The 13,238-nt window shown below is 52.8% G+C and overlaps 1 protein-coding gene across 3 annotated transcripts in view; it reads left to right on the forward strand.

The window, feature by feature from the left end:
* Positions 1 to 13,238, forward strand: part of SHANK3 (SH3 and multiple ankyrin repeat domains 3) — a 179,682-nt gene that overhangs the window by 69,314 nt on the left and 97,130 nt on the right. For all 3 annotated transcript variants that reach the window (XM_064703124.1, XM_064703126.1, XM_064703125.1), the window contains exon 12: positions 4,757 to 5,111. In XM_064703124.1, the coding sequence (XP_064559194.1) occupies positions 4,757 to 5,111 (355 nt within the window). The remainder of the gene's footprint in view (positions 1 to 4,756; positions 5,112 to 13,238) is intronic.

Genomic DNA, 13,238 nt, shown 5'->3' on the forward strand with positions numbered 1-13,238 from the left:
AGTGTTCCCTAGAACTGGGAATCTGGCAGGAATGTGGGAATGTCCTGATTCTGGATCCTGGAGTTCGGACTTGGAGATGCTTCATCTTCATCATCATCAGCAGCACCACCTCTCCCTTCCTGGCTTTTCCCATTGGGAACTGTGGATTCAGGAGGGTGGGATGAGGAAAACTTCCAAAGAACTGGGAATCTGGCAGGAGTCTGGGAATGTCCTGATTCTAGCTCTTGGAATTCGCACTCAGTGGTTCTTCATCATCATCATCATCATCATCATCATTGTGCTCACCCAGCCGGTTTGGAATTCCAGAATCCTCGGACCACTGAGGTTGGGAAAGAATTCCAAGGTCACTGAGTCCAAGTTGGGCCCTGAGTGGAATTCCAGGAATTCCTTGGACACCTCCAGGGATGGCAACTCCAAAGCTCCCTGGGCAGCCCCTGCCAAGGCCTGACCCCCTTTCCATGGAAAACGATCCCAAAAATCCAATCCCAACCTCCCTCAAGCAGAGCTTGAGGCCGCTCCCTCTTGGGAAGTTCTTCCGGCAGGATTTTCGCTTCCCGGATTTTTTTCCCGGGGATTTTCTGTAAGGAATGGTGGAGTCCACAATGGAACATCTCCTGGAGATGTGTCCCATGCCCCAGTGACCCCCGGCCTTGGTGGGACATCCCGCTTCCGGTGGCCCTGGGGACACGGATCACCGTTGGCCTTGCAGTGGTTGGATTTCATTGTCTGGGAGGGCTTTTCCTACTCCTTTGGCTCCGAAATTCCATAATTTTAGTCCGACTTATCCATGGGATATGGCCCTGAAATTCCATTGTTTTGTCCAGCTTTCCCATTGGGATGGCTTTGGTGGGACATCCATCCTTCCCTGGGGACACGGATCACCGTTGGCCTTGCAGTGGTTGGATTTCCTTTCCTGGGAGGGCTTTTCCAACCCCTTTGGCTCCAAAATTCCATCGTTTTGACCCAATTTTCCCATTGGGATGTCCTTGGTGGGACATCCATCCTTGCTGGCGGCACTTGGGGACACGGATCAGTGGTGACCTTGCAGTGGTTGGGTTTGATGGCCTTGGGGGGGCTTTTCCAACCCCTCTGGCTCCGAAATTCCCTAATTTTTGTCCGGTTTTCCCGTTGGGAATGGCCGGATGTGGGCGCTGAGGGCAGGGGGTGCCGACAGGATCCGGGAAGCGCCGGGAGAAATTCCCACACCCGAGGTTGGAACTCATCGGAGAACGAACGCCGGGCGTTGCCACGGCAACGGGAAGAGTTCCAGGAGCCTGAAATCCTCGGACTTTGAACCTCAAATGTTCCTCAGGAAAATATTCCGAGCACGGCCATGCTCAGCCTGGGCTGCTCCTTCCCAATCCCAGGATTTTCCTTCTCCTGGTGGCCTCGGAGCATCCTCAGGATTCACCTCTGCCATGGGAGCGGCGGCCTTGGAACGGCGGCTCTGGGAATATCCCAGATCCAGAGGGCTTGGAATTCCCTGCTCCCTGTCCCCTGTTTTGGCTCGGAGCAGGAGCAATCCGTGTTTTTCCCGACGTTTTGGCACCAGGAATGGGCTGGATGCAGCTGATTCCGGATTTCCCGCTGGATTTTGCCACAGGTGCCGGACAAATTTTAGGGATGTTAAACTTCGGGATGGGAACGAGCTCATTGAAGAGAATATTGGAAAATCCCATTTTCCTGGAAGTTTGGAGTGCAGGGGCCCCCCAGCTGAACCTCATCCCTTTCCGGTACATCTGGATCTGTTTCGTGGATCATGGAATTGTTTAGGCTGGAAAAGTCCTTTAAGACATTGAATCCAAGAATTCCCAGCACTTCCAAGGCCGCCACTGATCCATGTCCCCAAATTCCATTGAAATCCTTCCAGGATGGAGATTCCACTCCTGGTCCCTCAGTGGAGCTGGAGTTTGCACTTCCAGGTGGATCCGGGAAATCCCTTTTTCCCGGCATTCCCAAGGACTGGGAGGGAATTCAGAGCAGGGAGTCATTGGAGATTTATTCCATGTGTTGGGTTTCCCCATTTTTCTCTTGGAACATCCCTGGAGCTATGGAATAAGGGCTTGGGATAGCAAGAGCAGCCGGGATTTGCGGAAGTGTCGATCCCAGTGGCAGCTGGATCTGGATTGTTGGGAATTCCATTGGCCCTGGCTTGGTCCATCAGACCTTCCTGAGATGCCACTTCCAAACCTTTCCCGGTGCTGATCCATGGCTGGATCCCATGGATTTCCAGTGTTGGGAGAGAAACTGGGAGCAGGGGGAGACCATTCCCTTCTTCCCAAGACAGCTCCTCAGGAATTCCTATGGGAATTCTCAACCTTCTCCTCCACTCTCTTCCTACTTTTCCCACAACCGCACTCCCAAGACCTAATCCTGTATTCCCATTTTTCTGGCGTTTAGATTCCCACCTAATCCCATATTCCCATTTTTCATTCCCCGTGCCTTTCTGAGAAACTCCCAAACTTCTTCCCAACCCAACTCCTCACCCATTCCCAACTTTCTTCTCCTGAGTGCCACACCTCCTCCACCCTATTCAATCTTTTCCCACAGCTCCCAACACCTAATCCCGTATTCCCATTTTTTGGGCCCGAGATTTCCACCTAATTCCATCTTCCAATTTTTCATTCCCAGTGCCTTTCTGAGAAACTCCCAACCTTCTTCCCAAAACCCAACTCCACACCCATTCCCAACCTTCTCCTCCACCCTCTTCCATCTTTTCCCACAACCGCACTTCCAACACCTAATCCTATATTCCCATTTTTTTGGGGTTTAGATTCCCACCTAATCCCATATTCCCATTTTTTATTCCCTGTGCCTTTCCGAGAAACTCGCAACCTTCTTTCCAACCCAACTCCATACCCATTCCCAACCTTCTCCCCCACCCTCTTCCATCTCTTCCCACAATTGCACTCCCAACACCTCATCCCATATTCTCATCTCTTTTGGGGCTTAGATTCCCACCTAATCCCATATTCCCATATTTTCAGCCCAAGATTCCCACCTAATCCCATATTCCCATTTTTTATTCCCTGTGCCTTTCCGAGAAACTCGCAACCTTCTTTCCAACCCAACTCCATACCCATTCCCAACCTTCTCCTCCACTATCTTCCATCTCTTCCCACAATTGCACTCCCAACACCTCATCCCATATTCCCATTTTTTTCAGCCTGAGACTCCCACTTAATCCCATCCTTCTGTTTTGCGTTCCCAGTGCCTTCCCGAGAAACTCCCAACCTTCTTCCCAAAACCCGACTCCACACCCTCCACTCTCTTCCATCTTTTCCCGCAACTCCCAACACCTAATCCCGCATTCCCGTGTTTCGTTTCCAGTGCCTTTCTGCGAAACTCCCAACCTTCTTCCCAAAACCTGACTCCACACCCTCCACTCTCTTCCATGTTTTCCCAAAACTCCCAACGCCTAATCCCGCATTCCCGTGTTTCGTTCCCAGTGCCTTTCTGAGAAACTCCCAACCTTCTTCCCAAAACCCAACTCCACTCTCTTCCATCTTTCCCCGCAACTCCCAACGCCTAATCCCGCATTCCCGTGTTTCGTTCCCAGTGCCTTCCCGAGAAACTCCCAACCTTCTTCCCAAAACCCAACTCCACACCCTCCACTCTCTTCCATCTTTTCCCGCAACTCCCAACACCTAATCCCGCATTCCCGTGTTTCGTTCCCAGTGCCTTTCTGAGAAACTCCCAACCTTCTTCCCAAAACCCGACTCCACTCCCTCCACTCTCTTCCATTTTTTCCCAAAACTCCCAACGCCTAATCCCGCATTCCCGTGTTTCATTCCCAGTGCCTTTCTGAGAAACTCCCAACCTTCTTCCCAAAACCCAACTCCACACCTATTCCCAACCTTCTCCTCCACCCTCTTCCATCTCTTCCCACAATTGCACTCCCAACACCTAATCCCATATTCCCATTTTTTTCAGCCTGAGACTCCCACTTAATCCCATCCTTCTGTTTTTCGTTCCCAGTGCCTTTCCGAGAAACTCCCAACCTTCTTCCCAAAACCCGACTCCACTCTCTTCCATCTTTCCCCGCAACTCCCAACGCCTAATCCCGCATTCCCGTGTTTCGTTCCCAGTGCCTTCCCGAGAAAATCCCAACCTTCTTCCCAAAACCCGACTCCACACCCTCTTCTCTCTTCCATCTTTCCCCGCAACTCCCAACACTTAATCCCGCATTCCCGTGTTTCGTTCCCAGTGCCTTTCTGAGAAAATCCCAACCTTCTTCCCAAAACCCAACTCCACTCTCTTCCATCTTTTCCCACAACTCCCAACACCTAATCCCGCATTCCCATGTTTTGTTCCCAGTGCCTTTCTGAGAAAATCCCAACCTTCTTCCCAAAACCCGACTCCACTCTCTTCCATCTTTCCCCACAACTCCCAACACCTAATCCCGCATTCCCGTGTTTCGTTCCCAGTGCCTTTCTGAGAAACTCCCAACCTTCTTCCCAAAACCCAACTCCACTCTCTTCCATCTTTCCCCGCAACTCCCAACGCCTAATCCCGCATTCCCGTGTTTCATTCCCAGTGCCTTCCCGAGAAACTCCCAACCTTCTTCCCAAAACCCAACTCCACACCCTCCACTCTCTTCCATCTTTCCCAACGCCTAATCCCGCATTCCCGTGTTTCGTTCCCAGTGCCTTTCTGAGAAACTCCCAACCTTCTTCCCAAAACCCAACTCCACTCTCTTCCATCTTTCCCCACAACTCCCAACACCTAATCCCGCATTCCCGTGTTTCGTTCCCAGTGCCTTTCCGAGAAACTCCCAGCTACACCAAGCGCCGCCGGCTGCTCGGCTCGGGCGGGTTGGCGTCGCCGCGCGTCCTGCAGCGCTCGGCCAGCGACAACAACCTGAAGGCCGAGAGCCGCGCCTCGTACTCGCCGGTGCCGTCCCTGCGGAGCCTCCCGCCCCAGCTCCTGGTCCAGATGCAGGAGGCGGCCGCTGGAATGGCGGGCCCTGGAATGGCGGGCGGGGACGGGAGCCTGGCCAGCTCGGGCAGCGCCCGCAGCGCCCACAGCCGCTCGCCCTCGCTGCAGCGCGTGCAGGAGGAGAGGGAGGCCGAGGTGCCCTCGCTGCGCCGGAGCAGCCGCGGGAAAGCCAGGTATGGGATCGGGAATGGCATCCCGGGAGTTGGGATGGGTGTGGGAGGGGTCAGAGGTGAGAATGGGATGCCATGGATTAGGTTGGAATGTGGGAGGGGTTAGTGATGGGAGTGGGATCCCATGGATTGGGTTGGAGTGTGGGAGGGGTCAGTGATGGGAATGGGATCCCGGGGATTGGGAGAGTGTGAAAGGAGTTAGATGGAGTTAAGAATGCGATCCCATAGGTTGGGTTGGAATATGGGAGGTGTTAGTGATGGGAATGGGATGCCATGGATTGGGTTGGGGTGTTGAGGGTCAGTGATGGGAATGGGATGCCATGGATTGGGAGATGTGGGAGGAGTTGGAGCTAGGAATGGGATGCCATAGATTGGGTTGGAACGTGGGAGGAGTTAGAGCTGGGAATGGGATCCCATGAATTGTGGGGGGTGTGGGAGGGGTCAGTGATGGGAATGGGATGCCATGGATTGGGTTGGAATGTGGGAGGTGTTAGTGATGGGAGTGGGATCCCATGGATTGGGAGAGTGTGAAAGGAGTTAGATGGAGTTAAGAATGTGATCCCATAGGTTGGGTTGGAATATGGGAGGTGTTAGTGATGGGAATGGGATGCCATGGATTGGGAGATGTGGGAGGAGTTGGAGCTGGGAATGGGATGCCATAGTTTGGGTTGGAATGTGGGAGGAGTTAGAGCTGGGAATGGGATCCTGGGGATTGGGAGAGTGTGAAAGGAATTAGATGGAGTTAAGAATGCAATCCCATATGTTGGGTTGGGATGTGGGAGGAGTTAATGATGGGTACGGAATGCTGTGGATTGGGTTGGAATGTGGGAGGAGCTCGAGCTGGGAATGGTATCCCATGAATTGGGGGGGTGTGGAAAGAATTAGAGCTGGGAATGGATCCCATGGATTGGACTGGGGTGTGGGAGGGGTTAGTGATGGGAATGGGATCCCAGGGTTTGAGTTGGAATGTGGGAGGAACTAGAGATGGGAATGGATCCTGTGGATTGGGTTGGGATGTGGGAGGATTTAGTGATGGCAATGGATTCTGTGGATTGGAGGATGTGGGAGGGGTTAGTGATGGGAATGGGATCCCATGGATTGGGTGTGGGAGGGGTTAGAGCTGGGAATGGGATGCTGTGGATTGGGAGAGTGTGAAAGGAATTCGATGGAGTTCAGAATGCGATCCCAGGGATTTGAGGGGGTGTGCAAAGAATTAGAGCTGGGAATGGATCCCATGGATTGGGGAGTGTGGGAGGGGTCAGAGATGGGAATGGGATCCCAGGGATTGGGGGGTGTGGGAGGGGTTAGTGATGGGAATGAGATCCCATGGATTGGGAGAATGTGAAAGGAATTAGGTGAAGTTAAGAATGAGATCCCAGGGTTTGAGTTGGAATGTGGGAGGAGCTAGAGATGGGAATGGATCCTGTGGATTGGGTTGGGGTGTGGGAGGGGTCAGTGATGGGAATGGGATGCCATGGACTGGGAGAGTGTCAAAGGAATTCGATGGAGTTCAGAATGCGATCCCATAGGTTGGGTTGGAATGTGGGAGGAGCTAGAGATGGGAATGGATCCTGGGGATTGGGTTGGAGTGTGGGAGGGGTCAGTGATGGGAATGGGATGCCATGGATTGGGAGAGTGTGAAAGGAATTCGATGGAGTTCAGAATGCGATCCCATGGATTGAGGCGGTGTGGAAAGAATTAGAACTGGGAATGGATCCCATGGATTGGGGGGTGTGGGAGGGGTTAGTGATGGGAATGAGATCCCATGGATTGGGAGAATGTGAAAGGAATTAGGTGAAGTTAAGAATGAGATCCCAGGGTTTGAGTTGGAATGTGGGAGGAGCTAGAGATGGGAATGTATCCTGTGGATTGGGTTGGGATGTGGGAGGATTTAGTGATGGCAATGGATTCTGTGGATTGGAGGATGTGGGAGGGGTTAGTGATGGGAATGGGATCCCATGGATTGGGTGTGGGAGGGGTTAGTGATGGGAATGGGATGCCATGGACTGGGAGAGTGTCAAAGGAATTCAATGGAGTTCAGAATGCAATCCCAGGGATTTGAGGGGGTGTGCAAAGAATTAGAGCTGGGAATGGATCCCATGGATTGGGGGGCGTGGGAGGGGTCAGAGATGGGAATGGGATCCCAGGGATTGGGTTGGGGTGTGGGAGGAGTTAGATGGAGTTAGGAATGCGATCCCTTGGATTGGATTGGATTGGATTGGATTGGATTGGATTGGATTGGATTGGATTGGATTGGATTGGATTGGATTGGGGCGTGAAAGGAATTAGAGCCGGGAAAGGATCCCATAGAATGGGGGAGGGATTAGAGCTGGGAATATGATCCCATGGATTGGAGGGTGTGGAAAGAATTTGAGCTGGAAATGGATCCCATGGATTTGGGGATGTAGAAGGAATTAGAGCTGGGAATGCAATCCCAAGGACGAGGTGGATGTGGGGTGGGAAGAGGGAAGGGTGGGAAAAGCTCATCATTCCGATGAGGAGTGGGGTTATGGTGGCTTTATTGGGTTTTCCATGGGTTTTTCCAGCTATTCTGAGGTCAGATCCAGTTTTTCCCTGGATTTTCCCTGGGCTTTTCCCTCCATCCATCCCAATGTCAAATTTGGTTCTTCCTGGGGTTTTCCCTCCCATACTTGAATTCCATTGTTCCCTGAGTTTTTCTCTGGGTTTTCCCACCATTCCATGCTTGGATCATGGATACCATGGACATAATGGATTTCATGGATTACATGGATATCATGGATATGGCATCTGGTGGTTCTGGTGGGATTGGGATTAGGATTGGGATTGGATCTGGCATTATCCTGCTGCTCCCCATCCCTGCCAGCCGTGTCCCATGGGAATGTTGGTTTGCCTGGGATTGGGAAAGGTCGCCAGTTCCCATGTCCTTGACGTGTCCGGGAATTTTGGGACATCCCTGTGGTGACCGCGGGGTCCGGATTTGGATTCAGAGGATTCTGTTGGAATTGTGGAATCCTGGAATGGGAAAGATCCTAAAGCTGATCCAATTCCACCCCATTCCAAGGGCAAGGACACCTCCCACCATCCCAGGTTCCTCCAACCTGGCCTTGGAATTTGGGAAGCTTGGGAATTTGGGATGTGCCCGAGGCAGATCCAGAATGGGATACGGAGGCATTGGTCAAAAATAGCGTGGGATTTTAAATATTCACAAAATTCCCTGGAACAGCTCTGCCCAACTCCTTTTCCAAACTTCCTGAGGATTCCTGGACCTGGCTCCGTGATTCCCAACCTTTTGCAGGGAAAATATCCCTAGGAAAGAGCATTTTGCTCTGTTATTTCCAGGTTTTTCCAGGGATAGAGGGATCACTGAATTCATTCCATGGAGCTGGGACAGGAGAAATTCCCAGGTTTGCAATCTGAACAGTTCAAGTTGGGAAAAAACCTTGGGAAGTTTTAATTCCCAACCAAAAGTCCTTCACTCCATGGCAAGGGATATCCATGATTACCGGAGTCCTCTCACATTTTCCTGGAAAAATCCTGGAGATAAAAAATGGATTCTGGGGCAGGTTTTCCAGAGAATATCAGGAATATTTAGTGTTGTCCCGTTTTTTTATTCCAAGGGAGGTTTTCCAGCCCCTTTCCCATCTCTTTCCCTTCTCTTTTCCTGCTGCAAAACTGCGCCCAGAATTCCAGGGGGATCCCTCAGCCATTCCCAGGAGCAGCAGGGCTGGGCCAGCAGAACTTTTCCATGTGTTTTTTCCATGTTTTTTCCAGGTTTTAGCTGGATCCCTCCTCCCTCCCTCCCTCCCTCCCTCCTGGCCGTGACTCTGACTCATTCCCCACGTGCCGGAGCCTCCGGAGCCTCCGCGCTCTTCCCAATCCCACTCCAACACCACGAGTTCCCCACCCAGCTCCTCGTGCTGGGATCATCCCTCCGGATGTTTCATTCCTCACGTTCCTCCCAGCCTCATTCCCAGTTTTTGGAGCCCTCTGGATCTGGGATCCATCCTGGTTTTCCTGCTCAGCTCCCGGCGCATCCTGGGTATTCCCATTTTTGGGAAGGGACGCTTTGGAGCAGGGAATCATCTCCTGGATCTGGGAACAGCTGGGATTTTTGGGATCGGTTCCTTTTCCCTCTGATCCACTGCAATTCCCTCTGATCCCACATTTCTTCCATCCAGGCTTTGTTTGCTCCAGGATTTTTTTCCCTAAGGAATTCAGTGTCTGAATTCCTCCAGTTTTCCTTATTCCCATTTTTTTTCCGCTCTCCTGGACACACAACCAGAGTTTCCAAAATAATTCTTGGAATGCTTTAATCCCTCCTCAACATTCCCGATGTGTCCGGCCAGGCTCATCCCGAAATCCTTCTTTCATTCCTGCTGCTCCTTTCCAGGTGGGATCTTCCCAAAATCTCCCTGTTTATCCCAGATTTCAGCACCTTGGAATTTCCACATCCATGGGGAAGTTTTCCCTCTCTGCCATCAGCCAAAGGAACACCAGGAATTCCCAGCAATTCCTGGGATTCTTTTCCTGCTGCTGCTGGATTTAGGGAATGAAATGAATTGTGGGAATTCCCTCCATGGGCATTTCCCGGTGGAATCCAGAGGTTTGGATTTGTCCAGGAACAATTCCAGGTTTCCAGGTGGTGTTTGGAGTCAAATCCCACCCCTGGGAGTGCCCAAGGCCGGGTTGGATGGGGCTGGGAGCAACCTGGGATAGGGAAAGGTGTCCCTGTCCATGGAGAAAAATCCCGGGAATGTTGGGAAGAGATCCTGGGAATTTTGGGGAAAAAGAAACTTTAGGGAAAGGATCTTGGAAACTCTGGGAGAACAGCCCTGGGAATGTTGGGAGAATCATCCTGGAAACTTTGGGGAAAAGATCCTGGAAATGTTGGGAGAAGGATCCTGGAAATGCTGTGCAAAAAATCCTGGGAATGTTGGGCAAAGGGTCCCAGAAATGTTGGGAGAAAGATCCCGGGAATGTTTGGAAATCCCTGGGGCTGAGATCCGTGGCCACCAGCAGCTCCAGGTGCCCTCCTCCAGATCCCACCGGCCTGGGAAAGAGGGGCTGGAAATCCTGGAAAACAGGGTCAGAAATCCCAGAAAACAGGACCAGAAATCCCGGAAAACAGGATCAGAAATCCCGGAAAAGAGGATCAGAAATCCCAGAAAACAGGATCAGAAATCCTGGAAAACAGGGTCAGAAATCCCAGAAAACAGGACCAGAAATCCCGGAAAACAGGATCAGAAATCCCGGAAAAGAGGATCAGAAATCCCAGAAAACAGGATCAGAAATCCTGGAGCCGTGTCCAAGTGCAAAGCAGGAGAATCCCAGGATGCTTCCGGAGGGAGGAATTCTCCTAAGAGCAGGAATTCTTCCTAAATCTGTGGACATTCAGGAGTTCTTCCTAACTCTATGTGAAAATTCAGGATTTTTTTCCCAATATCCAACCCGGAATTCCTTTGGCACAGCTGGAGGCTGTTCCCTGGGATTTCCTGGGAGCAGATCCCAAATCCCACCCGGCTGCCGCCTCTGCCATGGAATTCTGGAGGGAAAGGTCCCTCCTGGTCCTCCTTTTTTCTGGGATGAGCCCCCCTGGCTCCCTCTGGATGCTCTTTCCAGGATTTGAGCTCCTTTCCCTGGGAAAGAGCAATCAGGAATCCTGGAAAACAGAGCCAGAAATTCTGAGAATTCCAGGAATTCCCAAGGGAAGCATTGTTTAAACCAAACCCAAAATCTTTCACCTGGAATTCACTTCTGGTCGTTCCCATGAAATCCCACGGAAATTAAAACGTCCTGGATTTTTGGGATTGTCGGAAGAGATTTTTGGGAATATTGTGGTGCATTCGTCCACCTGGAATGGGAATTCTCTGGGGGTTTATTCCAGTTTTATTCCCGAGGGGGTTTTTCCATCCTGGAATGGGACAATTCCCAATGGAAGCACCACCAGGTGCCCAAATCCAGCCGGACACTTCCATGGGCCGGAATTCCCTGGAATCGGACATGGAGTCCCATCAATCCCACCAGAATTCCAATGGGATGGAGGCGATCCAGGACAAAAAAATTCCATGGAACGCAAAACCCAGGGCGGGAGGAGGAGCTGCTGCTCCTTCCCAGAATTCCCTTTCCCTTCGGAATCCCATGGGAATCCTGGAAGAAGGACGTGGGCACCGAGCGTGGAGAAATCCGGGAATTTTGGGAATCTCACGAGCCGCTTAATCCCCTCTGTTGGATTTATCGGAAATCCGGGATGAGCTCGGGATTCATGGAACAAGGGCCTGGAGCCTCCTGGTGAGGGGAGATAAAAGGGATGAAGGGAAAACTCCGCTGGAAAAACGCCCGGGAATTTGCTCCCGTGGAAAAACATCCAACCCCAGCCGGGCAGATTTAACTCTTGGAAGTTTTTACTCGTGGAATTTTTTTGCTGATGGAATTTTTTTTTGCCTATGGAATTTTTCGCCCATGGAATTTTTCTCCTGGTGGAATTTTTTCCTTATGGAATTTTTCCCCTCGTGGAATTTTTTCCTCATGGAATTTTTCTCCCCATGGAAAAGTGGCACAAGTGACAGTGGCACAGAGTGTCACTGTGGGTGGCAGCAGGCACAGGGTGACACAGGTGACACCGGGGCATAGATTGGCACAGGTGGCACAACTGGTGATGACACTCAGTGTCACTGTGGGTGGCAGTGGGGCACGAATTGGCACAAGTGACAATGGCACCCAGGGATGGCACCAGTGGCACTGGGCACAGAGTGACACAGGTGACAGTGGCGTACAGGGTGGCACCAGTGGCACTGGCGTACAGGTGGCACAAGTGACAGTGGCGCAGTGTTGCTGTGGGTGGCAGAGGGGCACAGATTGTCACAACTGGCAGTGGGGCACAGGGTGGCACAAGTGACAGTGGCACAGAGTGTCACTGTGGGTGGCAGCAGGCACAGGGTGGCGCAGGTGACACCGGGGCATAGGTTGGCACAGGTGGCACAACTGGTGATGACACTCAGTGTCACTGTGGGTGGCGGTGGGGCACGGATTGGCACAAGTGACAATGGCACCCAGGGATGGCACCAGTGGCACTGGGGCACAGAGTGACACAGGTGACAGTGGCGTACAGGGATGGCACCAGTGGCACTGGGGCACAGGGTGGCACAAGGGACAGTGGCACACAGGTTCGCTGTGGGTGGCAGCAGGGCCAGATTGTCACAACTGGCATTGGGGTACAGGTTGTCATAGGTGGCACTGGGGCACCCGCTGGCACAGGTGACAGTGGCACAAAGTGTCCCTGTGGGTGGCAATGGGCACTGGCACTGGGACACAGGTCACGCAGGTGACAGTGGCACCCAGGGGTGGCACCAGTGGCACTGGGGCACAGGGTGACACAGGTGACAATGGCCTACAGGTTGGCACAAGTGACAGCAGCAGCGGGCACAGGGTGGCACAGGTGACACCGGGGCATAGATTGGCACAGGTGGCACAACTGGTGATGACACTCAGTGTCACTGTGGGTGGCGGTGGGGCACAGGGTGACACAGGTGACAATGGCACCCAGGGATGGCACCAGTGGCACTGGGGCACAGAGTGACAAAGGTGACAGTGGCGTACAGGGTGGCACCAGTGGCACTGGCGTACAGGGTGGCACAAGTGACAGTGGCACAGAGTGTCACTGTGGGTGGCACTGGAGCACAGGCTGGCACAGGTGACAATGGCCTACAGGTCGGCACAAGTGATAGTTTCACAGAGTGGGTGGCAGCGGACACAGGGTGGCACAGGTGGCACAGACTGGCAGAATTGGTGGTGGCACTCAGTGTCACTGTGAGTGGCGGTGGGCACGGACTGGCACAGGTGACAGTGGCACCCAGGGATGGCACCAGTGGCACTGGGGCACAGGATGGCACGAGTGACTGTGAGGCACAGGCTGGCACAGGTGACAGTGGCACAAAGCGTCCCTGTGGGTGGCAGTGGTGGCAGATTGGCACGAGTGGCACTGGGGCACATGTGGCACAGGGGACACTGGGGCACAGGGTGGCACAGCTGGCACTGGGGCACAGGCTGGCACAGGTGACAGTGGCACAAAGCGTCCCTGTGGGTGGCAGTGGACACTGGCACGGGGGCACAGGTGACAATGGCACCCAGAGATGGCATGAGTGGCACTGG

Source organism: Zonotrichia leucophrys, chromosome 1A (genome assembly GCF_028769735.1).
Source record: "Zonotrichia leucophrys gambelii isolate GWCS_2022_RI chromosome 1A, RI_Zleu_2.0, whole genome shotgun sequence".
Classification (NCBI taxonomy): domain Eukaryota; kingdom Metazoa; phylum Chordata; class Aves; order Passeriformes; family Passerellidae; genus Zonotrichia; species Zonotrichia leucophrys.